The sequence below is a fragment of the Aythya ferina genome (assembly GCF_964211825.1).
Source record: "Aythya ferina genome assembly, chromosome: 1".
In the NCBI taxonomy this organism is placed as follows: Eukaryota; Metazoa; Chordata; class Aves; order Anseriformes; family Anatidae; genus Aythya; species Aythya ferina.
In genome coordinates, this window is record NC_140296.1 from 71930316 (window position 1) to 71958236 (window position 27921).

A 27921-nucleotide genomic window follows, 5' to 3' on the forward strand; every position below is an offset into this window, starting at 1 on the left:
AAGTGTTGCCAGCACATACTTTATTTTGAACTTTACTCAAATTTAAAATAAATGCAATCACTTCTTTTTAAAATTTTAAGAGTAACTCCAGTTACATCTTTTTTTTTTTATATTGATGGGAAACAGAATATACTTACATAGTTACAAGACATCAACCATGATCCAGATTTTACTAGTAGATCTTTTTTTTTTTCCTATGTCTTAATGCAGAGAATGACATCTAACAAATTTCCTGTCAATTTGATTTTCACATTTGCGAATCCATGTTGTTCCAGTAAACCTCGGTATTCAGAGCCACTTCTCTCCTTTCCCTCTGTCTGCACAAGCATGTTCAAAGACTGAAGCAAAGCTGTGCTCCTGTTCTTCTTCTCATCATCCACTACCATTTCAGCCAGCAAAATCCCACAGCCTAATTTAAAAACAAATGCATGCAACAGTGCTAATCCATTATCCAGCAAGAGAATTTCTGCTACCATATATAACTGTGCAAAATATAGGACACAGGTGAGTCCATTTTTCATTTACTCATTTGCTGTATTTTAAATGGCCAACCAATATTAAATGTAGAATCCACTACTCTTATAAAAAACACGGAAAAATCCAACACACATCACAGATGTTTGCAGGGCAAGAGGGGGCTACTGTAGACTTGGTGTGACTGCTATGGAAAGCAGTAAGGTAAGTATAGTAGTTACATTTCTTTGGACTATACTGCTGATCCATGTTCATATTGAAATTGTGGTGGATGGCAGGTATTACAGCAGCAGCTGACATTGCAAGTTATTTCTGTACAAACTGAGGTTCTCCTGGTGGGAGCGACCAAGGGTAGAGAGCAGAACTTGAGTTACTCTGTGCTCACACAGCCTCTTCCTCCATCTTCACACCCATGAAAGGGAAGACACGAGCAAGGGGATTACTGACAAACCAATGCTTGTTTTACTTACTGTCTTTTGGACCAGCATCTTACACAGAAGTTTCTCTTGCCACAATAGAGATAGGAGGCCACCAACTCAGATCAAAATGCCAGCATCGTACAGTGATTTTAGTATTAAGTGCTGTACAATATTAATAACTGTGTTCTGATTGTGAAGACAATCCCCTCTGCCATTCCAATCAGTACACTTCTGACATTTAGCAATCAATAAAAAAAAAAATAAAAAAAAATGAAGCATAACACTGCAGCTTGGTAGAGAAAAGATTGGGATTTGACAATAAAATTGCCAGATGAGGTCTGTGTTACTATCAGGCGTCATTAAAGTCCTTCTAAAAGCTCATTGAGATCTCTACATCATCACCATATTATTAGTTACTTTAAGGCAAGTTCAAGCCACTTATGCTGTGGTGAACAAGTGCTTCACAAAGAAAAATAATTAGCCAAGCATATCTGAGGTGATCTGAACCTACATTCTCTCCGCCATGGGATTTTTGTCTGCATTTCAGTTAGCTTTCTTACAGAGTATCCACCATTAAATGTACAATCGATTTCCATACAAAACCCAGGAAATTTCCTTTCATAAATAGGCAAAATGATGCATCTACTGAAAACACCTGTTCTCTAGCAATAGAAGCTTGAAGTGACTAGATGACTTGAATGCCTAATGTTTAGGTATCTCAGGCTAGAAAAATGAACCCTATTTGTCAAGAATCTGTAGTTTCTGTTCTCTCTCACCCTTCTTGTGTGATTCTCCTTTGCCTTTAACAGAGGTGAGTACTACAGTCTCAGATTACACAGCGAATAATAGGTAGAGTGATGCAGGACTGTCATTTTTAAGTCATCACTGTGGTACAACTTTGGAAGACAGTGTCCAAATTTTGTATACCCCCAGAGGGGGGCACAAACAGAATAGCCATTATCTATCTCATTCATCCACCATTTTTTCAACCTGTGATTCTCCACCTCAAAAAAAAAAAAAAAAAAATCCCATGCATCAGATTTCCTCCAAACTGTTTGTTAAAGAAGAATGTGGGCAAGACAGCGTCTTCAAGAAGGCATCAACTGAATGCCATTTCCCAAGGAAGCAACAGAAAACCTACAGCCTTTATTAGCAGCAATTTATTTGGATTTTAAAACTTAGCTCCTTCATTCCTTATTACTTGATTAGTTAACGGACCCAAGTTTTCTTGCACCCACTGCTCAGGAAATCTTTTCAGTGCAATGCCATTAACTCCACCCCTTTCACCAGTCAGCAAACAATACCAGCCTTCTCCAGAAGGACAGAGTTTGAACATTAATGAGAGAAGATGAATTTATGATTTCTCAGGTGACTGAATGATTACAGAACATCTTAGGACAAAAAGGACCGCAAGTCTCCAGCCCTGCTCAAAGCAGGGCAGCTCTACAGTCGGATCAGCTTGTTCAGGGCATTGTCCTCAGATCTTGAAACCTCCAAGGACAGAGATCCACAGACTCTCTGGGCAACCTGCTCCAACACTTAGTTGTCCATAGAGTGATTCTCCCTTCCCCTCCCCTCAATATCCAGTCAGTCTCTCCCCAGTTATGCCTATGCTCTCTCATTCCATACTGCACACCATAATGAAGAGCCTGGCTCTGTCTTTTTGGTATCTGTCTCTTCAGCAGTGAAAGGCCAGATTTCCTCCAAAACCACCTATTCTAGACTGAGGTACATTTCCTTCAAGGCTCTCCTCACAAGCCACATAATGCAGCCCCAAGCCATCTTCATAACTTCCACTGGACTTGCTCACATTTATTAAGGTCTCACAGCCACCTCCTCTTAAATTCTTTCAGGAGTATTCCTTTGCTCTGCCCAGTCTCCTGACTATGGTAAAAGTTGAGGGGTGTGGATGACGCAAGCCACTTGGGAAGGTAAAAATGCAGCTTGCATCTTTTCTTCTCACTGCAAGACCAGTTTCTAAAATAGAACAGTGTATTTTGTTTGGAGACATCCAGGAATATAGACTACATTCAGACTACTTTACAAAAAGGAAGTCTGATGAAGAGCCCAGCAGAGCTGCGGTCGTACTTTACCACAGACACCATGCCCAAGGGAATAAAGCTCACTGCATATAAAGTGCTGCACTTTAATCAGAGAGTACACTGAGGCTGTGTGGTAACCAAGCATGTGCTATTTAAGTTTTATAGTCAGCAAGTACACAGGACTTACAGGCACAGGTTTAAGTCTGTGACAGAGGTGTGCCAACTTTAGGATTGCAGTGTTCTGACTCAAACAGCTTCTCGCAGCTTAAAGAACAGCATTATGAACTTTATGAACAACTATGAAGTGAGAAACACCTAATTGCTGGAACGAGTCTTAGGATACCAACCCGTTAAACATAATGGCAAGCCATTAGAATAGAGAAAAATGTTTTGAAAACCGTTTTAAATTTATTCAGTACTTCAACATCTTTTCTCTAAATGTCTATGCAGATCAGAGCAGCCGAATTCCACGCAGAAAAAGCTTCTGCTAAGACTTACACCCCTCTCTGGCAGTATTTCCCTGATTTTGTACAGCTGAAATGCTCTGTACTACACATTCCTCATGATTAACTGAATCACTGTAGCACTTTCACTTCACTCAGTGCTCAAAGAGCAAAGTAACTTCTGATTAATCAACAAGACCAGGTAGATGTAACTCTTGACCTTGCTCATAAACTTTTATTTGCAGAGGTCGGTGATTCAACATAGGCACTGCCTCTATCACCCTGGCTCATCAGGATTACTGTTGTAGGAACACATGGCAGGACATATGGCAAGAAACTCACAACTGATAGACAAGAAAGCTAGTTCTGGAAAGCAACTTTAATCTCCAGGAAAGCTTCCACCACAAACTGGATTTTAAATCTAAAAGAATGCCAATGAAGTATCAGGAAAAAACAAAGGTTAAGAGTGGTGACCTAAGTGATGAGTTACTTGAGGAGAGGGGATAGAGAATATAATTCTCCAGTTAAAAATTGGAACATGAAGAAGCTGCTAAAATTTCTATTCATACATATTCTCTTACGAAAACTGTAACACCTAAGATTCATGCCAAATGAGACAGAAATCGTATGTAGTCACAGATCTGTATTCAGAAGAAACAAAACTGGAAGGAACAGCTCTCAATTGCAGCCTGTGGGGTATATATTATGTCTGGAGTTTAGAGACTGCTGAAGCTCGTGACACTACTGCTCTTGCAGGAACATGTTGGAGCTTTGTTCTATTTTCCCTTTTGCCCAAGGCAAAAAAAAAAAAAATTCTAAAAATGTTATCCTTGAGTTGCTTTTCAGTAAAGCCCCACAAAAGTGAAAAAGAGGACTACCATCCTGATTTTGATAGAGTATCATTATTATTTTTTAAATTTCTGATAAGAATGAGTAGTGACCACTGAATATACTGCAAAGGGAGAATTCTGTAGCTTTAAGGCCCAAGAAAACAGATATTAATGAGGCTCATGAAAGCTTGTCATTTTTAACTTGCTGCTATACAGCTACATCAACTCCAAGTTGAACATAGTCTGTAGACTAGCCAAAGTGTACAAAAGTTTTTTCATACACAGCTTTCAATCTGCCCCAAATACTTTTTAAAGCATAGAACTCATTCCTGCACAAGCAACAGTCCAACTTTTTATTCAAAGCCTGTAACAACTATGTTTCACATACAGGGTCAAAACAATCTTAAACTGACATCGTCAACCAGCGTAAGTGTTATAAAAACTCATCATCCCATGTTACTTCTGTTCACACTAAGGTGACAGATTCTTCTTGAAGCACAGAACAGCATCTAGTAAGGTTCCTGTGATCTTAATTTGTACATCTGTGAATCCGTATTTCTCCAGTAGCTGTTTATATTCTGAGCCACTTCTCTGCTTTCCTTCAGTCATACTGAGGGACTGTAGCACAGCTCTAGCAGGGTGCGTCTTCTGCTCGTCGAGCACAATTTCTGCCACTAGCAAGGCACTTCCTGCATTTCCAAAACAACCAGAAGTGCTTCAGTAAATTATTTCTAGCTTCACATTTTTAGTGTTTTGTTCAGAGACAGTTATAGATAGGTCCCCCTCAGACCAGTGTTTTCACAGACCTCAGTGTCAATTATGAATTTATTCTCACTAATCTCTTCCTGGACAAAAACATTAGTTAGGAGGAAGGGGGAGGTTTGAGCACTGCCTCCACTTCACTGAAGTTCAGACCACTTCCTGATTTTTTATTTTATTTTTTTTTTTTTTACTGTCTCATTATCATTTGAACCAAGCAACTCCTTTAAGCATCTGTCATCCCCCAGTCTTTGTATAAGAAAATAAGGCAGTCATCCACAGTTTTTTGTGGTTTATAAACAGGATTATGCTTACCAACCTAGATCTTATTTGGAACACTCTCCTGTGAAACAAACTTCATAGCTACAATTAATCCCCTTAGATTAAGGAATTAGTTGAATACAGCACTCCAGTTTTTCTCTTGCTTCTTTGTCTTCCCTTTTGATCTTTTATATTGTTGATGTAGGAGAAAGCACAAGATACTTGTGCTTTTTATTTCTCAACCTATATAGTTCTCAAGAAATCTGTACCTCAAGTATTACTGAACTCTGCTACTATTAGCACTACTGACTAACAGATTAAACTGCCTCTCCTCAATTACCTTGAAGCCACTTTAGTCAGCCTGCTTGTAGTTTGGATAGAGACGTACTTTGGTAGTTGGTGATATAGTTCTTTGCAAGAAAGGCTGGGTATGGCAGAGAGATAATATGAAGCAGTAGCATGCAAAATCTGCAACTACAGCAAGGGCTTCTTTTATGTATTTTTATTAGAAGCTTTGTTTACTTTTTTATTAAAGAAGGCAAATATGCAAACTTAATGCAAAGTATTAATTCAAGCATAGGCTGCTATGATTAGACAAAAATATGCATTTTTTAATATGAACTTGTTATGACTGTATTAATATGGACCTGTAAATGCATGAGATTAAAAACTTACCTGGTTTGCAAACAGCTGATATTTTACTTAGCAGTACATGAATCTTTTCATCTGGCCAGTCATGAAGAACGCGTGAAAGGATATAAAGATCTGCTTCTGGAAGATTATCCTTGAAGAAGTCACCTGTTGAAAAGGAGAGTTAGTACATTCCTGCAGAAGGAAATGGAAACATCAAGATGGAACTAGGAGTTTCAGTGTGGGTAAGGTAAGAAAGATGAACAAACACGGGTAGCAATATGCTGATTTGTAGTTAAGGATAGTTTAAGAGTAAAGCAGATCACAGGTTAGAATTCGGTAACATGTTAAGATGGAGAGAAAGCTGAAAGCAAGGAGGGAAAAAAACTGAAGTCTTTTGTAACCACCATGTTGATCCTGCCTAGAAATGAAAAGCCTGATATAAGGACATACAGCAAGACTCTACTCCCAGAAGTAACAAGTTTATTTAAATTCATACTTCCTTATTTAGCCCCACTCTCTGGCCACAGTCAGTTTGCTGACTCCAGTCAGAAGCACAATGGCCCTATTTAGCATGTGTGAGCCCGCCCTGCCTTGTACTAAAACAGGTTTGGGATTGGAGCAGGGCAGCACACCATCCTCCACAGAAAAAGAGCCTGCTCTATGCTTCAGGATAACAGAAACAAGGAAACATCACATTACATTTACCTGATACAAATGTCACTGGAGCTGCGCATTGTTCTGAAGGCTGAAAGTAAGAGATGTTTGCAATGACTTCTGGAAGGTCAAACACTGTAACCTTCATATTTGGGTATATTTGTATTAATTCATGAGCCAAAGCTCCAGTACAACCTGTTGAAAGTTTTAAAAAGTCAAAATCAAATCTTTTCTCCCAAAATTTGCATACATTTTTAAGGATAAGGCTCTATGTAACATTAAGAAATACATTAACTCAGAATTAGAGGTAGCTAGTAAGCTCTAAAATTAACACTGTCAATAACACCTCCCAGTGAACAATGCCTTAAAGCTTGGGTAATGCATTATTTCTTACTCTGTCACAGGCTTGACAATATGACCTTTGATACCACTATGTGTTTGTGCCTTTTTATTTTTTTAAACACCACGACTAATGGACTTGTAATTTGTGGATGAAGTACATTAGAACTATTTACCAGATATAAAGCACTGATATCTGAAGTTTGACAAATACTCTCCAGCATACGAAAGGATAGGGGTGGTAACATCTTGAAGTCTCTGCACAAGTGGCAAAGGTTGTACCAGTATTCTGTTAATTCCTCTGACATGATGTCCATCTCCCCAGGCACTAAGCTTTTTTTTCTTACATTGGATCTTTTCCCTATATAGTAACATCCCCTTTTTGCCACTCCAAGAAGAGTGTAAAAGGACACTAACAAGGTTTGTTTCTTCAGGTCTATCATCAGTATTCAACACTTCGGTGGTCATCTTAGATATTAATTGGAGAAAAAAATAAAAACATTAGAACTACAGAACAACTCAATTCATTCTAAAAGAATCCAAATTTTTGTACTGGCAGTACTGTGTTTCACACAAACACTGATAGGGAGTTTTCAAAATCAAAATCAGCTAAGCCACAAACCTCCTTATTTTCTTTGTCGAGCTATGTGTCAGCATGTAACTAATCATGACAAATGTTCACTTATTTCATGTTACTCAAGTATCTTTTAAAGAGTTCTGCTTTCAGTTAATTGCACTTTAATTCTGACTTTACAGCACCAGAAAAATAACAGTATTAGACCATTTTACTGCATTCAAGTGGAAAAACGTACGTGTTTTAAGTAACAAAATATGGAACTGAAATCAAGCTCTTCCCTGTAATTTGCACGCAAGCTCAATTACAGACCATACCTCCTAAATCACAAGTAGACTTAAACTGTGAAAGATCAAATGCTGTAGCCACATCTCGTGCTGTCAGGTGGGCAATGCTGTGCATGGCAGCCATAAAACGCTGCTTCACCTCCTGGCTGTGATAATAGTCCTAAGAGGGAAAAAAAACAAAAACACAGTCATTGGCATTTATTTTCATTACTTAGGCATGCTGAGATTATGTTCAGCCAAGGCAGCAGGTGTCCTTATGCATGATTAGCTGATATTTAATTTCAGAAATCTCATGTGAAAGCACCATTGACTAGTTGCCCATCCGTGTCTTTTAGTAGTGACAAGCTGCTTCACTGTAGCAACAAGCAGATTTCTGCATCCTCTCCAGAACTGTCACACAGACATCTTTTGTAGGATGTCTCAGAGGACACACACTTAGCTAGTTTGGACGCAGTCTCAGTGATGTCTCATGCTATTAAATTCAACACTTTTGTCCACTGAAGCTGAGGTAGCATAGCAAGAAGAGATAACCTGAACTGTTTTTAAAGCAACACTATGTCTTTGATATACATTCACTAACAGCTTTTCTCCATAGCAAAATGTCTCCAGACCTTGAAACTTTTGCAAAAAAAAAAAAAAAAAAAAAAAGATTTTTCTCCTGCCACAGTCTAAAAAGGTTTGTTCTTCCTGATATCAGGAAGATATCTTCCTGATATTCATTTAATTCTTTTATTCTCCCATAATGTGAAAATGATTAGATGAGCAGGCCATAACTTTAGACAAAAAGGTTAAAGCTAGTCACATTTATTTATTTATTTTTAAGTTACTTAAGAAAGTACTCAGTACCAGAAATGTTAGAATGTTAGATATGGAAACATACAAAGAGAAGGATTACCATTTTTAGTGGCAATATATACCAACTTGAAGTATTTACAAAATTACAAACCTAAATAAAATAGACTGGATCCCTCCTCTAGTACATTAACACAAATAGTTTGAAAACAGCTTTGAATATGCAGCCAGCACAGATTGTACTGGACGACCATCAGTAACAAGCAGCAGCACTCAGTATGGAAGGAGTGCATGTATAAGGTACTACCTGCTATTATTGAAAGGCCACACATCAATCAGTAAGACAAGCTCCAGGATCGCTCTGAATATATTAGCTAGATGGGCAAAACTTCAGTCAGAATTTTTCTCAGCACTCAAGATTTCCTAGTACATTCTTTGATTACTCCAGCACTTTAGCACCTAAAGCCTGCACTGCAGGGAACATAAGTCTCATTAGTGAGTTCCACTGTATTTCTAGCATTTCTGAGATTCACCAATTTTCTTAAACAACTCAGTCTCCATTTCCCTCCAGATCAGTTCTTCTGGGTTCTTCACAGCTAGTTTTGGCACAGTGAAAGTTTATATTACCTTAAATAAATCCTCTGCTTTCCTTCCAAAGGCTCGATGGTTCTGTCTGCTTCCCTCTCTAACAGCAGACTCCAGGTTTGTAAAGAGAGGCCAGAGATGATCGTTAGAGTGGATAATGTAGCCATGAAGTGAGTATTCACCATCTGATGTCAGATAAGTATTTGCTGAATCTGTATTACTGTAGCCTTTAATGGAGAAAAACAATTGTAACCAGTTTTGTTTCAGCACTTTACAACAGTCTGCTAGTATCTGAAGCCATTTTACCCTGTACAACTGTTAAAGGTGTAGGAAATCCTCATCTTGGCATCACAGGGGTTTTGGTTTTTGTACAAAGATCTCTATGGAACAGTTCTAAAGGCATCCTCATTCTTAAACAATGAACTAGGGACTTTCTTGTTAAAAAGAATGTAGGTGCTGAAGGATATAGGTAAGCACATACATACATACATATATATATATATAAAATTATGTATTTATTACTATTTCAATTATATACCTGATATTCAGGGGGAGACCACCAGAAGTTTGTCATTCCTGACTGCATTTTTGTTCTGCCCTTAAGGGCTTTCTTCTCGGTGTTTGGTCTTGTCCTCTAACAGCATTGAAAGCTTTTATTTCCTTTTCTCAGCCCTTGACCTTACCATGTAGATGATTCATATGGAAACTTATAAATACAGAGTGCAGGCTGAAAAAGTTAATCCTATTACTGAATATCACATACATACACTTCAAGCCCTGTACTGGTCAGGGGCACTAAAAATTAAGAAGCTGTCCATGAAGGACACATTTCAGAGCTCTCATAAAATTCCTGATTCTCTGCTCAAGTTTGTGACTCTGCATGACTGCAGTAGGGAAGTGAGTTTACATGGTCCTTATTTTGGGCAATATATTTGAGCTCTTACACTGCTCCCTGGGACTGCCCATTAAATTTATTAGAATTCAGAGATAATTGTTTTTGCTCTCTGGTGATTTCATTAAATAATGCCTGCTCCCAGATAAAGCACTTCTAGCTGCTAATGATGAACAGAAAGAAACAACAATCCCCCCCACCTCAAATTCAAGATATCTACACCATCAGGTCAGTTCTTGTAACCTTTGAAAAATCTCTTCCAGTACTATATGCAGTTGAGAGTGAGTAGACAGGTATAGAGGTAAGAGAAGGTACCCTTCTCCCCTGACTAAAGGTAAGCAGCATTGTTTGACCATTTTAATCCTCCTTCCCTTCTACCCAGTCTCTTTATTCACCCCTTTTTATTTAAAGAGAAAGGTGGGTGAATTGGAAAAGTCACCTTGTGATGTCTTCTCCAGCAATCCAAGAGCCACACAGGCATCAAGGAGTCTTTCTGTTCCACACACTGAGGTTCCAACCTCGTTTGCAACATCCACAGCCTTCAGAGGACCTTTGGTTTTCAAATAATCAAACATCTTCAGCTTAGAGGCTACAAACAGCGCCTATATGTAGGAAAAAATGTTGTCGTGCTGCATTTAAAAAGACTGCAATCAAGAAACAAAGCAACTACATGTTTTGCCACAGACGTTCTAGAAGTACTATTCTACATTATTACTATTATTTAAAAAGGACATAGGGTAACAAAATTCCTAAAAAACTGTTATGACTCGTTTCCTTCCCTCTCAGAGGAGTTTCAATGCCTTAGCCATGTAACAGTATTTAGGACAGACACATGTCTGAGAGAAAGGAACTATTCTGGAATGCAGCCTACTGAGTTTTTATACAAACTACCTCTTTATTCAGATATTTATCATAACCATTGGTATGGAACACGTTCCATAAATCAGACGTGCTTAACTATCTGAACTGATGCCAATAAGGAACTGGAAAGTTTCATTAAGGCACAGTAGCTGCTTCAGTTACAAGATTGTTCTTTGATTAATAAAAATTAAGTAGAAAAAGGAATGAAACTCCAAAGCACAACCATACCACATGCTCACCTTAAGATGTATATATGGAATTGGGGAAGACAGAACAATTAATGCAGGATAGTAGAGGAAAAACCCATGGGCAATTAAGCTGTTTAGGCTGAAAAGTTTAACCAAACTTTTACGGATATGCTAACCAGACCAGAGAGAAATGTTAATGATACGTGACTATGTACACCTCTCCATTTGAAATTTATGTGCAATTCTGCACCTAAAACCAAGGAGCATATATAGAGCACAAGAATGGAAGCACAGGCAGCAATCACTGAATCTATTTCTTCGCAACCGCCAGCAGCTACGAACTAAAAAGTTCAAGGCAGTCAAGAAAAATGGATTAACGTTCTATTTAATAAAAACAAGTGGAGAAACAGGAGATTAACTTTGAAAAGGTCTGCTACTGTGTAATTATATACTTTTATCATCTCCCTCTTTTTATGTTTTTCTCTGTTGTACTAATTAGAATGTAGAATTGGGATTTACTAGAATCCAGAATTTCACTATACTGAGTCAATTGCATCTACACTACAGGCATTTGCCTTCCAAGATCTGTTTAATCTTTGGACTAATATGACCTAGAAATTACAAGAGGAATGAGAATGCGGAAAGAGTCAAAAACCTAGCTGATACGAATCATTCTTCTACCATTCTACAATGCTCAGTTCAAAAAAACATCCTTAAAGGTTTGAGTAAAGATCAAACTATGCAAATTCAGAATGTGTTAAGTTTGAGAACATGCTTTAAACCTGATCCCCTCCTGCTCTGCAGCAGCAGGTGTTCAGAATAAACTAAGTGGCAACATCTTTTCCCCTGTAGGAGATTTAAGTCTGACTTACAAAAAGCCTTAAAACAACACTCAAGGATCAAAATGAAATAGATCTTGAGCTTTTATGAAACTCAATGCTTTTGTGCTCTTATCGCTATTCTACAAGGGGAAAGAGAGAAGGTAAGATTTGTGAAGTTATAGAAATAGTCCACTACAACTAGTAGTTCATTTTACAAAGATCCAAGACACAGGAAAATAAAGTCCCACTAGCTCAAGATGAAATTTGGCACTGTGTACTATGATTTTACACTGGATTAGTGGGAAAGGAGAGCTCCTGCTTCTGTTTGCCATTGCCACCAAGTTTTACTGCACAAAACTACATCAGATCACAGTGACTAGCGTACGTAATACGCAACAGCAAAGTGGTTATGATTCTTATTTTGCACTTAACTTGAATGTGTGAGATGATGCTTAGTATTTTTTCAAGTACATCAAAACACGTTCCCTTCGTATGACTGCAAGCAGCACACCCACAGATCTGTAGTGACTGCACTGTAGTTTTCCTTAAGATCTGAGCATGGCTTCCTGCTCTTTCAACAGAACCAGTGTCAACTGTTCTGGGTGTTTCCTTCCACGGGCCAGCCTCCTAAAGAGCTTATTTTTAATATATCTTTAGGTTCAGGTTTGTCATTTCACTGCCACTTGAGCAGTTTTTTTCCACCTCTTCTTGAAACATGAATAGCTTGATTGAAATCGGTGATCTATTTAGCATGACTGCTGCTCATTTCTCCTTCACTATACTGGAGCTCTGAGTAGAAGACTTGGTAGCACTTAATGTCCAGCTACTCATTTCCCTTCACACTTGGCTGCTACACAGAGCACCTGACCTTCAGTTTGTAGCCTATGTCTTTATCAGATATTGCATGGAGATTTTACCTGCAACATGAAACAGGGTATAAAAAAAAATTACTTCCGTAATAGGAATAAAAAAGTGCTATCTTTCAAAGAACTCTAATACTAGCCATTAAAAGTTAAAAAGGAAAAACTGCAACAAGCATTGTATATATTTTAAATGAATTTGGTAAGTTAACCCCATAAAATGTCTTCTTTGTAGTATATCTAAAGGTAACTTACTACTTGATTCTGGTCTTACGATCAGTACAAAAAAATAATGAAAACATCAAAATATTCAGTGGTAAATTCTTACTTAAAGCATTTTGAAGTTTCCCTATAGCATTCCACTTCAGTATTGGAGTACAATCTGCATAAATACATTTCTGAAGTAACTTATTTTGTAATTGGGAGGCAATTACAACATGCATCAGAGCCTCAATCACTGTTGTAGCTAATGAAAGATTATGATTTGAGTTATGAAAGAGTTATGATTTTCATTAAGTTGTATTTAATTAGCATGACAAAAGACACATATAGGAGGCAATGGGGTACTGTTGTCAGACACTCTGGAAGCAGTTTCACTGTTCATACGCAAAGCCAATCGTACACAAACAAAATTAAAATACGCAGATTTTTTTCATTTCAAATCAAGAGAAAGATTTTTATCACATGGGTAGTTGAAGTTTCATGGAATAGATAATCGTCAATACCAGAAAACAATATTTATGTTGTACCAGAATTTTCAGCTTAGATCCTCTAGTACTTCACAGGTCCTTTTAAACTAATTATTATTCTTATCCCAGCTCAGGTATTTCACATTACCTGCTATATATTAAAGTCCAACAAAACAACTGTATCCTTTAGTAAAGTAGTTTTATTTTTTCCTTACCTTTGAGGCTTTAAAACCATCCATCAGGTCTAGAATTTTAGATGGAAGTTTTGCTGCACTTTCTGATGCTCCGTTCTGATTTTCCAAAGGTACCGTAAAGCCAGTTCTGACACTAGAGCTGTTCTCACAGTTGTAAACAGGTCTTGAGGGACACATACTACTGCTGTCCAACTTATTAGCACCTTTATGCTCTGTGAAATTTGATGATTCACTTTCTCCATCACTCAAATTCTCAGAAGTGTCCACAGAAGGGATAGAGTCATGCTTTATATGCTGTACAGTATGTTTGGGGGGTGGATAGTACAATTCTGCTAGCTTTTTGCAGAAGTGATTCAGAGGAAATCCCACCACATTCAAGAAGTCTCCATGGACATATTCAACTAACATCCCACCAAGGGCCTGGATTCCGTATCCACCAGCCTTGTCCCTGGGGGAGTGAAAACAACAACTGAGACCTATGAAATTAAGATTAAGAGCAAGGTTAACAGCAAAAGGTAGCACAGAACACAATCACTAATACTGGAATAAAGACTAGTGTTCTCAAGTTAGAGGTGGATTAAAGCTACCAGCTAGGCTCAACACTGAAAGTTATCAGTCCTTATATTTACATTGTGATATATATATATATATATATATTTTTTTTTTCCCATAAGGGTAGGTGGCCTACGGTCCTCAAGCTTCAGACAGTCCAAGTGCCATAGCCACAGAAGCTGGAGTTACGTCCTCTGACTGCAGTCAAACTGTGCTGCCATTGCTCACACCCAGTGTTCTCCATGTCCTGGCTACAAAGGAAGGTAACAGCAGGTGTTACTGAGACCAACACTGCCACCCAGTCACCCAGCTGTGTACCGACCCTAACTCTACTCCCCAAGAGGCTGAAGGGCCTTTAGGTATATGTTGGCTCCAAAAAGGAGCTCACACCGAAGACGACATCCTGGAAACCAAACAACTGTAGTATTTGTCTTGTGGCTCTCAGTCACAGGAATATCTAAAATGAAGGTCAAGAGGATAGATTGCTCTTCCTCAAGAAAGTCCTAATCAGATATAAAATCCACTGCTGTTCCACTCGGCTCTAATTTTTGTGCAGTTCTGAAATGCAGAGTTGTACGCAAGGTGCTCTTAAACGTCATGATAATACTAGTAATTTGGCACAGGTATGCATTCCACAGAAAGTAACCTTGGGAATCTAATGTCTTCAGGTGTAATTATGCAAATTCCACTGTGCAGAATGGAAATACATACAACCAGATAAGCTGTAATAGATCCAACATTTTTACTGTTCACATCTAAGGAACAAGGTATAAGTGCATTTACTACACGATAACACCAGAGTCTGAAAGCCTAAGTAAGCAACCTTTGAAACCAAAGGTCAGTCAGTCTCAGATCTATTAACTCTGGATAGTAGGCAATTACAAATTGCTTTTGAAAGAAGGCTACTACACAAGATAATTTACTTTTCATCCTGGATTTCATGAGAACAAGTTCTCTAAACTTAGAACTTATTTCCGGAGAGCCTTTCAGGTAGTCTCCTAAATAGAAGCAAAGGAGTCAGTATCCCAGCAAATGGGATTTTGAATTACTATAAACTAGGAAATAGGATTTTCCTTTAATCTTGCATTTTAAGCACCTGTGTATAGCTTTTCTCTTGTTCAAAGTATTCTTGTTTTATAACATACTGAAGACTTACACCATCTAAGCTAGAAATACTCTCATCACTAAATATATTGCTTTTATTTTTAAAATGAAGCAGTATTCCAGTAGGACGAAGTCATTCGGGTGTATGCTGACAAGTAGGCAAAAAAAAAAAAAACAAGAATCAAAAGCAGTGGTATCATGCTCCTAGAAAGGATATTAACACCATTTGTCACCTCATTTATTTTTAAGGAGAACTTAACATTCTTGCACTGCATCCAGGTGATTCTCTACTACAGCTCCTAATCCAAAGATGTAAGGCTATGCAGTTAGTAACAGCTCCATTGATCTCTTATGTAGTGTCTTCCATGCCAAAAATTCTGAAAAAATACATCAGTATATACACAGCTCTTATAACTAGCTCTGGCTAATCTGACTGGCTTCTGTGACATGATAAAATTAGTGCTATGCTAGTAAAAGAGGCTTCATTTAGAATAATAGTGTGTATAGCATCAGTTAATTTGTATTAAAAAACAACTCACTTTAAAGACCTCTTGACAAGCTGTAAGATGTTGGCTGTAGCCAAAACATTTTTCGGCAACTGACCTTTCTAGGGAAAACCATGACTTCAAAAGGAATGTGTGTAACAACCAGCAATTAAAAAAACAAGCAATAAAAAAATACCACGCAACACACGAAACAGTGGAGGAGAAAAAGTTATGAAAAGTGAATCAGAGGTAACAAAAGTGCAACATTAAAACACATTTCCTTTGTTACCTGTAAAATTTCAACTTTACTTATGCCACAAAATAATATGTCCACATATACTACATCTGAGTTGTCCAAATAGAGCAAGTGATCAAATAAACTACTGCTGCACTGACAAGTACGACTGGTGCTACAGAAGAAGAGAGATGTTTGATTGGGTTATGAGTTGATTTCCAAAGGCAAGAATGCATGTATGACAGTTCCATGTGTCTTGGCCTGTATATTCACATTATTAGAAATACAGGCAAATTTCAGCCACATGGGACAGTCTGAGCTAGTGACTGAACAATAGTAGACACAAAAGAACAAGTTCATCCTCAGTGAAGGAAACATTTAAAATAGGTCAGAAGCAGTACACTAATTTCTTGCATTTTTATTACCCGTGAGACAGTTGGTTGGATATCTAATATTAGCCATCTTCACATATCCACAAATCATATAAGTTCCTTTAAATATGTAGTAGCTTTGTAGAGCAAACACAAGAACTACTGACACCAGTGGTAAAGAAAGTCAGGATTCATTCTCCTGTCTCTTGAGAGAGGCAAAGTTGGCATATTCACAACAACAAACAAGTCAAAGATGAGTTTCCATTGGCAAGGAACTTGCAAAGGAGCAGGTGTGGGCAGGTGCAGGAAAAAGATGTAGTAACGGACTCTGGTGAACACTGAACAGCTCTTTCATAGAGAAAGTAGTCAAATGTAGCTATGTTATTGATGAAAAACAAGATTTGAAGTCAATTCTAGCATAAGAATACAGATTCCCTTACTTCTGTAACACCACACCTGTAAGATTTTTTTTCAGCTCATAGGAGCTGAAAAGATCTAGCTATGTGCTTGCTAATTTGCGCCGGGAGACCATAATTATTTGCAAAGCCTGAAAGATACATTTGCTTCTATATTCTATAGCTTTAGGGGAAATAACTCTTGGAGAAATCACACAAGGGAAGAAACTTGGACATACATATTCTATTATTATTATTTTTTTATTTTATTACTTTATAGTTAATTCTGAAACTGTACAGCTCCAGACTCTGAACATCTCTTACCCAAGTGCAGGAGTCCTTTGCTTTCATTCCACCATTCAAGCAGAGCTATCAAAAACTGCCCAGGATATTCACAACTTTTTCCACAAGGGAAAGATTGCAAAATGAACAGCTGGCTTAGAAAGGCTGACAGAAACCAAGCCTACTATTACACAAGCACAAAATATTTAGGATCGCTATAGTCCAGCCCTCTTTCAACAGAGCAAAGAATAAGAAAAGCCCTTCCAGTAATCAAAAAAAATTAAATAAATCCTTGGTTGGAAAGAGGATCAGGAACGAAACAAAGCGAAAAGTTATCTTTCTGCAGACACGATGAAGGGTATTTTTATAGCCTCACAGTCTACCTTGATTGAGATAGTGCTTTTCCCTCCTTTGTTCATAGTTTAGGTCAGATATACACATTTAGAATTAGCCCGTGTCACCAGTGACTGAATTTAAAATACCACGTCACATCTGTTCTTGATATTAAAAGGACAACTCAATCCAATTGCAACAGCAAAAGTTAGACAAATTTTTAATTTTTCATGCAATCAGCCCTATATTATTTTATGAAATTAAGTCCTTATTATAGTGGGAATAAAAAAAAAAACAAAAAACACCATCAACCCTACAGGAACTTAACCATGTAACTTGTATGGGTGGCTAAGGAGGAGCAACAAAAACAAAACACACACAAAAACTTCTACTGGTTTACAATATTTACAGGGCACTACATTAGCTGTTCCCTTACAAGCCCAGAGCAAATGCTGCCTGTCCTCTTGATCATATGAATTAAGACCAAGTGGCTTCTGCTCCAGAGAGAAATGAAAGATATTTAACTGCTGATCCTTCAAGCATATGCCATTGCACACCGTTAGCAGAATAAACTGAATTACCCAGTGCTGTTCATAAGCCATTCTGATGTATCACAGCACCGCTAAAGCTTGTCTTCTACAGGAAATAATGAGAACATTCAGAATACTTTGTCCTTATGTTCTTGTAAAAATTCAGTCATTTTCCCTTTAAATCAAATGCATACCAAGGATAGCCTTCCAAAAATCTAACTAGGAATTTGTTATAAACCATATTCTTGCCATAACAATTTTTTTCTGTATAATCCAAATTAATTCCAGCCTCTTTAATAAGCTGGGAACCTTATAAGGCTCAAGGAGCACACCTCATTTACACACACGCACTTAAATCCAAAGTCTACACTGGTTCCTCCTTCCTTAGCAGGACATGACTATATTTATGCCACAAATGAGTGCATAAAAACACTCCCATTGATATTCTTACATAGAGTTGAAGCTTCGGAGCCAAAAGTCCACCTAAGATCACAAGATACACAGTCCACAGTGCTAACCATGACCTGATTTGCCTTCACTAAGCTGCAGCTAATGAAAGGGAAAAGCAAGTTCGGTGACATCACGATCATTCCCTTGCTGTCTCTAAACAACCTCTTTTCTTTTAAACAGTCCAGTCAACTTCACCTTAAAAGCAGTTAGGCACTCTATTCTCACTCCCATTCCTTCTGTGGAATCAACACTGTCTGTAAGTGGCCATTACATTGCAAAGGTAGAGTAAAGCCATAAGCCAAAAGACATGTGTTCTTGTGCCATAATTGTAAGCTGGCCACAAGAATAGGGTGAAAATTAAGCTGGTGTTTCTTGCTATGAGAGCAGTATGAACCTAGATCAATCGTATGCCTCTGTTTCCTTTTTTTTTTTTTTTTTGTTTTGATAGGTTAAATAAGCCAAGTTCTAGCTTCTTTCAGTAAAGTTATTCAATATTTTGATTATCCAACAGTTGTTCCATTCACCTATTCTATAATGAGAACTATCCATTACCTCAGGTATCCAGGCTTCCTGAATGCTTCAGTTAACAGAGAGGTACCTGAATATTGTATGGGTACTTGCTAAAACCCAGGACATTTCAGTCTTCACTTTTCAAATTTATTAGTGTACTATAAAGGTAGTTCAGTTTACCTGGAGGAATTACAGTTCTAGACAAGGTCAGAACATCCACACTGCATCATCTATGCTGTATCACGTGAAACAGCAAAACAGAACACTAGGCAAAATGCTTTATGCCAGAGGCTAGCAACATACCCTCAGACCTACTCTCGAGTACATTTTGATGGCTAGCTTCAGGGTCTTACTTACATAGGCTCCCCGCTATGAATGTACTCCCATAACAGCTCTTCAGAAAGGTCTGAAAATTTTACTTTAGTTTCTTCATAGAAATCAGTGATCTCTGTCTCTAGTTGATTACCTAAAGAAATGAAAAAGTTTCATTAGAAACAGAAATTAACATGAAAATAGTAGCTTAGAGAATAACAGGTTTCATTTCACCTCATATTAATTTGAGGTTTTTGCTAGAAAAATATATTACAGCTATAAAATGGTTAATAATGCTCTTTAGGGACAGTGAACTTATCCGTTTACCTCCCCCTCCACATACTCATCATTTTCAGTAAAAGCTGAAAGCTGTAAAAGCTTACATCTTCTATCTTTGTAGTCCTATCTTCAAGCTAACAGGCTGCTCTCCCTGTGCACAACACACAAGTTGATGCTTTTGCAGAACTATTTATAAACTGCTAGCATATACATCCAGCAACAAGAATAAAAAAGTCTGCAAACACCCTTCTAACTTTATAACTGTTGTCAAACTACTCATAACACATCATAGATAGAATTACAGCTGTCATAGATGCCTGACTCTGCAGCTGCATCTTTACTGCAGACTCAGGCATTCAGCAGTGCCATCTGCAGCCATCAGTACAATTTTTGTACCATCTCTCAAGAAATAAGAGGAATATTTCAGCCCTCTATATCTGGAAGTGGTTGTAACAATGTCAAAGGTGCTATAAAATATTGCACACCAGCGTGTGGGCCCCAACATTGTGGGGCTGTGAGGTACACTGTGAGCCTGGTAAAACTGCAGAGCAAGGCTGCTCCAAAATATGTTCAAAAGAAAGCAGCCTTACAAAAACAGTTATTATTAATTCACTCTTTCCTACAAAAGTCACATCTTCTGCTACTGCTGTACAAATCATTAGTCTGTATTCTGGTAGCAGTGGACATTTTTGGGGAGGAATGAGGAAGATCTGCAGTACAGACCACAAGAATACTATCCAACTGCTGATGGTGTAAAAATTGAAAAACAATCACACGTAAGAAATTTTAAGAAGTGTTAGTAATCTCTCTTCCTATGTATGTTGTTCCATATTAATATTAATACGTAAAACTATCAGCTCAAGATGAAAATTTCATCTAATGTTTATGGGGCACTTAGCAACAGCATTACGATTAAAATTAAAAGTGTACTCTAGAAAACTCTTTCATTGAATCACTTGAGGAACACGCTGACTTAAGGTATTTTTATTCATCTGAATACACCATGGCTTAAATCTGTAAGCTACACATGAGACAAGCTGTCATTAGCATCACTACTGCAAGTGTGTGCAATTGCATTTTCTTCTTAGAGTAATCAATGAAAGGCATTATTATTCTTCCTACATTACTTACAGATACAACTTGACAACATTTTATTTATTTTCCAGCAGCTACTCCTACTGTAGAAATATTAATAAGGGTACTGGAAACACTGACCTTATTTCTGTTACAAGAGCTAAGAGCAACCATTCTAATAAAAAATTAAAGTTGCAAAGAATTTGTCAACAGAAAGACAAATGAAGTTTTGGACGAGATCTTGACCCTGACAAAATATTCACTGATGAAGTCTTAACGCAATTATCAGAGGAAATCGCTTAACCAAACACTCCTCAAATTTTAATATTAGGGTGCTCAAAAAACATTTGTTTACTGAAGAAATTAGCCAGTAAATAATATAGATTTATTGCTCTTTACAGTTCAATAAAGACTGAGGCACTACGCCACTATTTTACTCAACTCCTAAAAATAGACTTCTGTTTCCCTTATTTTCTGGAAAGGGAAGTATATCAAAGTTAGTAGTATATCAAAGTATAGTAGTATATACAAAGTTAGTAGTATATACAAAGTTAGATTCTATCCAGTCCCACAGTTTGTAGTACTGTATTTGAACTTCATATAGAGTATTCACACACGTTCACACTGGTCTTTTAGTTAGTCTCATAGCTTTCAGAGATGGTATTTTTATAGTCTATTGTATTTTGTCTTCTTCCCTCCAGTGCGAACACTGAATGCAATAAGGATGGCTTCTGTGAGGAGTTTATTTACATATCAATATGTTAATTTTCATCTTGAGCAGGAAGCCAATTCAGACTGTATATGAAGAACTTCCACTCTGTTTCTTCACCTGTACAAGTCCTTATGTAAATAATTGCTCATTAAAATACTGAGTTTTAATAAAATGACCCATGTACCTTTACTGCTGCAGTGTATAATAGCCACTCCTGTGAAAACACTGTGCTCTTTCCCACTCAGCCTGTTGCAGAAAACAACATTAAGAAACAGTTTAATGAACCCCATCACATGTAAAAATATTCTACATAATTATGTTACCACAGCCTGTGCAACAGACCATCACATAAATATATCACTTGATGGCTCTGACTTGTATCCTAAACAAGTTTATTTTATTTATTTCAATATAAGTGAAAAGACATTAACAAAACAAGCCAAACAAAAAAGTTGAAGACATTCAGTTATGTTGTTCCCAAAGGTGACACAGCTTGGACTAAAAAAGCTTTTGTATGGATTTCATCCAGACACCCAGGGGTCCCACAGCAAGCTACAGAAACAAAACCAGAGTGTACAGGAAGACAGCTCATGCTCACTCTTACCCAGCCCAACTCTCAGCTGAGCTGACGTGGAAATCCTGAGCCAGTATGATCTCTCTCATAGTTGGCTCCAGAGTGCCACACTGTGGCTGATTAATTGTGAGGGCTTTAAGTTTTTTTTTTTTTTTTTAAATGTAAAAACAACAGAAGTACAATAAATGCTAGGAAAACTTAAATTTTTGAAGAGACTAATTAAGGAATACTCTCATGACCAAGCTATAATTTGATGTGTCCAGGAGCATCTCACTCTTAATAAACACCACAGGATTTAACATAATTAATTTTAAAATGAAACGATGAGTGAAAAGTTTTAGCCTGACACCTTGGATATGTATTTTTATCTTTCCTATTTTTTCCAGTTTATATATAATACAATTAACAGGAGTTTAATTTTAAGTGCATTTCATATGCATGATTAAGAGAATGAACTGCTGTACCTTCAAAAAAATCAGACATTTCTGTGCAATAGTAGACTACACTCTTTAAAAAAAAGTACTATTTTTGAACTAACCAAACTTGGCATGTTTTTAGCAAAAACAGAGTGTTAAGAAATCTCTTGCCAGACAGATTCCTTTGGGAATCTCCTACTAATAACATATGCTGCTGTCACTTACTGGAAAGAGCGGAAAAGCTACTGCTGCTAAGTTAGTAACATGCCACAAAGAATAAGAATCAGCTTAACTCATCAGTGCAAAAAAAATAATAATCTAAAATAGACTTAGAGAGCTAAACTCCAAAAAAACACCAAGCCCCTTATATTCTCCCTAGAAGACTCTGGAGTTACCATGTAAACTCCTGAATCAAGTGGAAGATATTTTGTGTTTTCTCCCCCATACAAGAGAAGAATGACTGACTAGTGGATTCGTCACATCTCAGTCTTTCCTGAAAGGTGATTAATTTCTTTCAGTTTCTTGGAGGAAGAAAAAAAATCCTACAACATACCATTCATCTTAAATGACAAAGTATCCTCCAGGAAAAAAAAAAAAAAAAACCAACAAAAACAGAAGCCTAAAAAGTGCCAGCCCATCCATTGGAAACAGTGATGGAAGAGATTTTTTCCTCAGTTAAACTACAAATTCAAAAAGCCAGCATCTGGGTTGGATGAAAACTGCAAGATGTACCATAAATGGAGATTACTTTTCAACGCATTCTTATAATTAGTTTCACTATGTGACCCTGCTTGAGCAGAGGTGTTGGGTAAGATGACCTTTCAGAGGTCTCTTCCAACCTCAACCATTCTCTAATGAATTTTCTATTGACAGTATTAGCTCTTAATATAAAAAATAATCATCAATATACACATTCTTCTTGGAAAGTGATTAGCAAATTATTTATCTAAGAACATTTAAACTAAAGGACATTGTTTTAAATTGCGCTACCTTGTTTCCTTTCAAAGGAAATGTCCAGTCATCAATGATTGGACATCACTATGTACTCTCTCATACACAGAATTCTTTTTCATTGAACTTCAAGCCTCAAAACACTTCTGTCCTCTTTCCCTACATGGTATATCTCCGTATCTTCCCTTCCTGTACCAACTGAAGCATACAGAGTCTTGTGACAAGTGATTCTGAAAACTAATTCAAGTGAAAACGGAACGGTTATATCTCTTATCAGTTCCCTGCGGTGAAGCTGATCTAAAAGCACATCTAACTCTTAGACAGAACTGACATGGTATTTAAAAATGTTTGAAAGATTTGTAGCCAGACTTCTTGATACACACCAAAGAACCGATAAAGCTGTAAAAACAACTTAATAAACATACTTTGAAACTTATTTGAAAGTACAAACCTTGACAACATCCTATATGCATCTTGCTTATCAACTGGTTTCTCCAGGATCTGCTCATCCACGGACTAAAACAGAAAGACAGAGATACCGAGCTGTCTTCTCACTTTTCTTGAAACTGAGGCCAGAAAAGAAAAGATTTAAACCATGACTTCAGACAAGCCTTCAAAATAAGTCTACTGAGCAGAGCAAGAAGCGCAGATACTTTGGTAGAACAGTTAACTTACTGTCTAGCACCACTACCCTCCAGCAAAAAAAGCTCTCCAAAAGGTAATTCAACTTCCCCTGACTTTCACTGTTTACTGTCTCAGCGGAGATGATAGGCATAAAGTTGCTCGCCGCATGAGGGGCAACATTAAACAGTTCACATGATCTGGACTTCTTGACAGTAAGTCACCAGGGAACAGAATTTCTATTGCACAGGAACCCACATTACAGAGGATCAAAGGCAATAGTTAAGCAATACTAGTGTCTCTGGAAAAACAGTACTAATATTCCTAGCACCCAAGATACCAAACATTGCTTCATTTAGGAAAAAAATTATAGACACATCTACAGAACCCTCAAAACGCATCATACTTCAGGCATAACTTTTCAGCAAAAATCACTTTCTAAATTTAAACCTAAAGATTTTCTACACTTATCATAAATTAAAACAATGATAAGGCATATAAGACCTCTTACCACAATAGTGTCTGCTCCTATAACAATATCAGGTGTTCTCAGGTGTTTCTGCAAAGGCATAAAGAAATAATGTATTTCTCAAAACAGGAAGAAAGAACAAAGCCCATTAAAAACCTGAGGTGAGAAAACTTAAGTTGACCAGTTTACAGGTACTACTACACAGACCTGAAAACACTTTCTCCTTTTGCACTTTTTACAAAACAGTAATAATTTGTATCACCATGAAAGTGAAGAAAAAGGAGGCCTGAGCAGACTATTAGCAGGTTACAACTTTGCCAAATACGTTACTGATGAACAAATACATGTACATCCAGGAAAGATCTAACTGCATTCTCAGTTTTTTCATTCTTTTCATTCTCATTTTCATTTTTTCATTCTCTCTCTTTTTTTTTTTTTTTTTTTTCCTTTAGCTACACTTTGCTTCTCTCTTAAAAGGAAACATATACAGCCCATTTTGGGGAACTAAGTAGGGGTATATACAGATTCCTTCTAGCCCTTTCTTGGCTTTAAACTAACTTGTCTTACAGGTGAATTTCAATTCACTTCCATGTTAATGAGGTACACAGCTATGATTTAACACAAGTAGACAGGAAACTTGTCTGTAACTCTCACCATTATATTAACACATTTGTAGGGAGGCACTTCTGCAGATATGCTGTTGATAGCTGGAATTAGTTCTATTTAAAGCACAACATTTAAAAAAAAATCCTTTGTAATGAAGCATTTTGAAATCCACTGAATTAGCATTATCACCAGCATATTTTGCAATGAAAGCCCAGTGTAAGTTAGTTCATAAGTTTGTACTGAAAATACAGTCCTAATGTATTCTCTGAACACCATTCTCTGAAAAAGGAGTAGGCAGAAACCTGGATAACGATTTACATTGAAGATCATGCAATATTTGCTTTGAAGAATGGTGACATCTGACAACATTGTTGGTTTAAAGTGTCTGACATTCCCTTTCTGATATCAGTATAGGTTCAACAAATATATTTCTCTCTTTCAGGGCTTGTATTAAGACATTACAGTACAGTTTGTAGAATCTTGTCAGCTAGACTGATGAAAAGGTTCTGGTAAAGAACACCCTTATCTGCTCACACTGCTTACAGACAAGGGCAGAAATCAAATATACTACTTATAAAAGTTGGATTGCAGGTTTTGGCAATAATTAGGATTCAAAATTGTTGCCTTGACTACAGAACCTGAAATTATCAGCTTCTCACTCTTAAAGCGAACATCAATCTCTTTCTCCAGAATGCTTTACAGCTGAATGCCTTGTTTTTCTGATTACCTTCAGCATCTTTATACTCACAAATTCTGAACTATTACCTTGTCACAACTGTTCAGTCGAACTACTTTTCAATGAAAGCTACAGCAAAGTACTGGATTCAGTCAAATAATACCTGTAATAAGCAACTGTCAGGCTAAGATGCAGTCACAAACCTGACTGCTGAAAGGAGATACCAATTATGTATCCCAAGCTGAAGCACTTGTACACTTCTGACAAAAAATGCAAGCTATGTCTGCTTGTAGAAAGCCTGAACTGCAGGCATTGGACCTTCTTTTGAGTAGGAAAGTACATTTCAGGGATGCCATCTCTCACAAATGACAGAAAACATCCATCTCCTTTAAGTGGGTGAAAAAACACTCACAGACCACCTCAGAAGTATGTGCAAATTAAGTCCCTGTAACACACACCATTTAAAGACAAAAATCTCACTGCAGAAATAACTGGTAACTTACTACGTGCATTCTGTTTGCTACTTCCAGGGCCTTCTGCTTTGCAGTTTCTACAGCATATTCATAAGGGGCTGCAAAAGATGACTTTTCAAGCGTCTCCTTAAACCAGGATGGAACTACCTCAAACCGCAGGCCCTGTAACAAAGAAAGGAAAACAATACAGTCAGCCTCATGTTGTTAAAAAAAAAAAAAATAAATTGCTTCTATTATAGGGTTTTGTGTTTTCATATCATTTGTAAGTAGTCCAGAACAAGAAGCCTCACCAGAAATAACTTCTGAACTAGTATGCTTATGTTATTTTCCCCTATTCCACCATGATATTAATCCATCCATGGCACTTGTGCAACAGTACTGCATGCTTACAGGATCTTTACCACCTGCAGTTATGTGTTATTATACATGTGATAAGTAGAAACCAAGTGCCAGTTATCTGTGGTTTTGTCAAAATAACAACAACTCTCCCTGCTTCCTGCCTGCAGATGACACACGTACACCTCCTGCACCCAGCAGAGACACTATGCTTCTAATAGCTGAGTGCATGTCTCAACCTCTGTGCTTCTCTACATCTCCATATTTTGCAAAAAATATGCTTTCTTTACATTTAAGTTCTAACTTCTCCTACAAGAAGGGCCCTGTGCAATCTATTAGGCATGCACTGAGGCACCATTCAGAAGCTTCTTGCAGCCAGACTGGTGAGGTCGGTGTGTGCCCCCACGGGCACAATGCTCTGACAGAGGGGATCCAGCTTCTTCATCTCTGTGTGCAAGAATAAAAAGTGACACTGACCTTATTCCCCTCGCTGCACACACCTAACGCTAACCCCATGAAACAAGGGAGATGGTAGGCCATTTCCAAATTATTTCGGCCCACAGTAAGGCCTCCCAAACTTTCCTGTGACATGCCAGAGGTAGGTATGCAGGCATTTATGAGTCAGAGCCAGCCCTGCTGCATCACCAGCAGGGTAACTCAATCCACACGTACACCAATCTGCACATAAACCCACCGACACCGAGAACCCCTAAGAAAGAAAACCGTGATCGAAAACAACGAAAATAAAGTTTATTTTCTCAAGCACTCACGTGTGAACTGTGTCCTCCCCCCCCCCCCCACACACACACACCCCCCCCAGCCCCTGGGGCACCGCCAGGCCTCCCGCCGGGAGGGGCAGGGCAGGGCACGGCGGGGCAGGGCGGTGCAGCTATGGCCGGCTCGGCACTCACCACGTTGGTGAGGATCTCCTGGCGGCGCGGCGAGGCGCTGGCCAGCACCACCCTCTTGCTGACCAGCTTCCCCAGCACCGGGTTCAGCGCCATGGCCACAGACACCGCCGCACGTCCTTCTTCTTCTCCTCCTCTTCCTCCTCCTCCTCCCCCCTCCCCGGCGGGGCGGCCATATAATGGCGGCGGGGCGGAGCCGGGGCAGGCGGGGAGGGCTGGCAGGAGGTGGGCTGGGGCAGTGTGGAGGCAGGGGGCAGTGCGCAGTGCGGAGGGAGGGAGAGGCATCGGCCGCTTCTGGCAACCTCTCCCCCCCGCCAGCAGTTGTCGAGGGAAAGCGTTCGGCAAAGAGGTGTTGTCGGTTTTGGTTTGGTTTGTTTTGCAGAAAAATGAGATGTTATCGTCACCGGATGATTTGATGGGTATCTCAGCGGATAGGATGTCCCCTCTTTGGCCTTTCGTGTGAAGGAGAAAATAAAAAAGGCCTAATATAAAAGCTCAGATACATTCCCAAAAACTTGCAGATGGTATGACAGTAGGTCATACCTGGCTGGCTAGAAAGAGAGCGAACTATGTACCCTGGCATTAAAAATAAAAATATATCTAGTCATAGCAATTTGCATTCGTTAACAGAGTCTTTTGACGTCCATCTCATTCCATACATATGTACACA

The 27921-nt window shown here is 38.2% G+C and overlaps 1 protein-coding gene across 3 annotated transcripts; it reads right to left on the bottom strand.

Annotated features, from left to right (window-relative positions):
* On the bottom strand, positions 1-27461 carry ASMTL (acetylserotonin O-methyltransferase like). 3 transcript variants are annotated; one of them, XM_084505882.1, is made up of 13 exons: positions 27255-27461; positions 26038-26169; positions 24295-24342; positions 23614-23678; positions 21406-21467; positions 19202-19310; positions 13619-14045; positions 10424-10586; positions 9135-9319; positions 7746-7875; positions 6567-6710; positions 5904-6026; positions 1-409 (listed from the first exon to the last, which is right to left on the bottom strand). In XM_084505882.1, the coding sequence occupies exons 1-13, from the start codon at positions 27345-27347 to the stop codon at positions 195-197; spliced, it is 1896 nt and encodes a 631-aa protein (XP_084362008.1). In that variant the 5' UTR covers positions 27348-27461; the 3' UTR covers positions 1-194. The 3 variants fall into 3 exon arrangements, with proteins under 3 accessions (XP_084362008.1, XP_084362007.1, XP_084362009.1); XM_084505881.1 differs by lacking the exon at positions 1-409 and adding an exon at positions 4548-4897; XM_084505883.1 differs by lacking the exons at positions 1-409; positions 26038-26169; positions 27255-27461 and adding an exon at positions 4548-4897 and having other exon boundaries at positions 23614-23728; positions 24295-24328.
* Between the last annotated feature and the right edge of the window lie 460 nt (positions 27462-27921).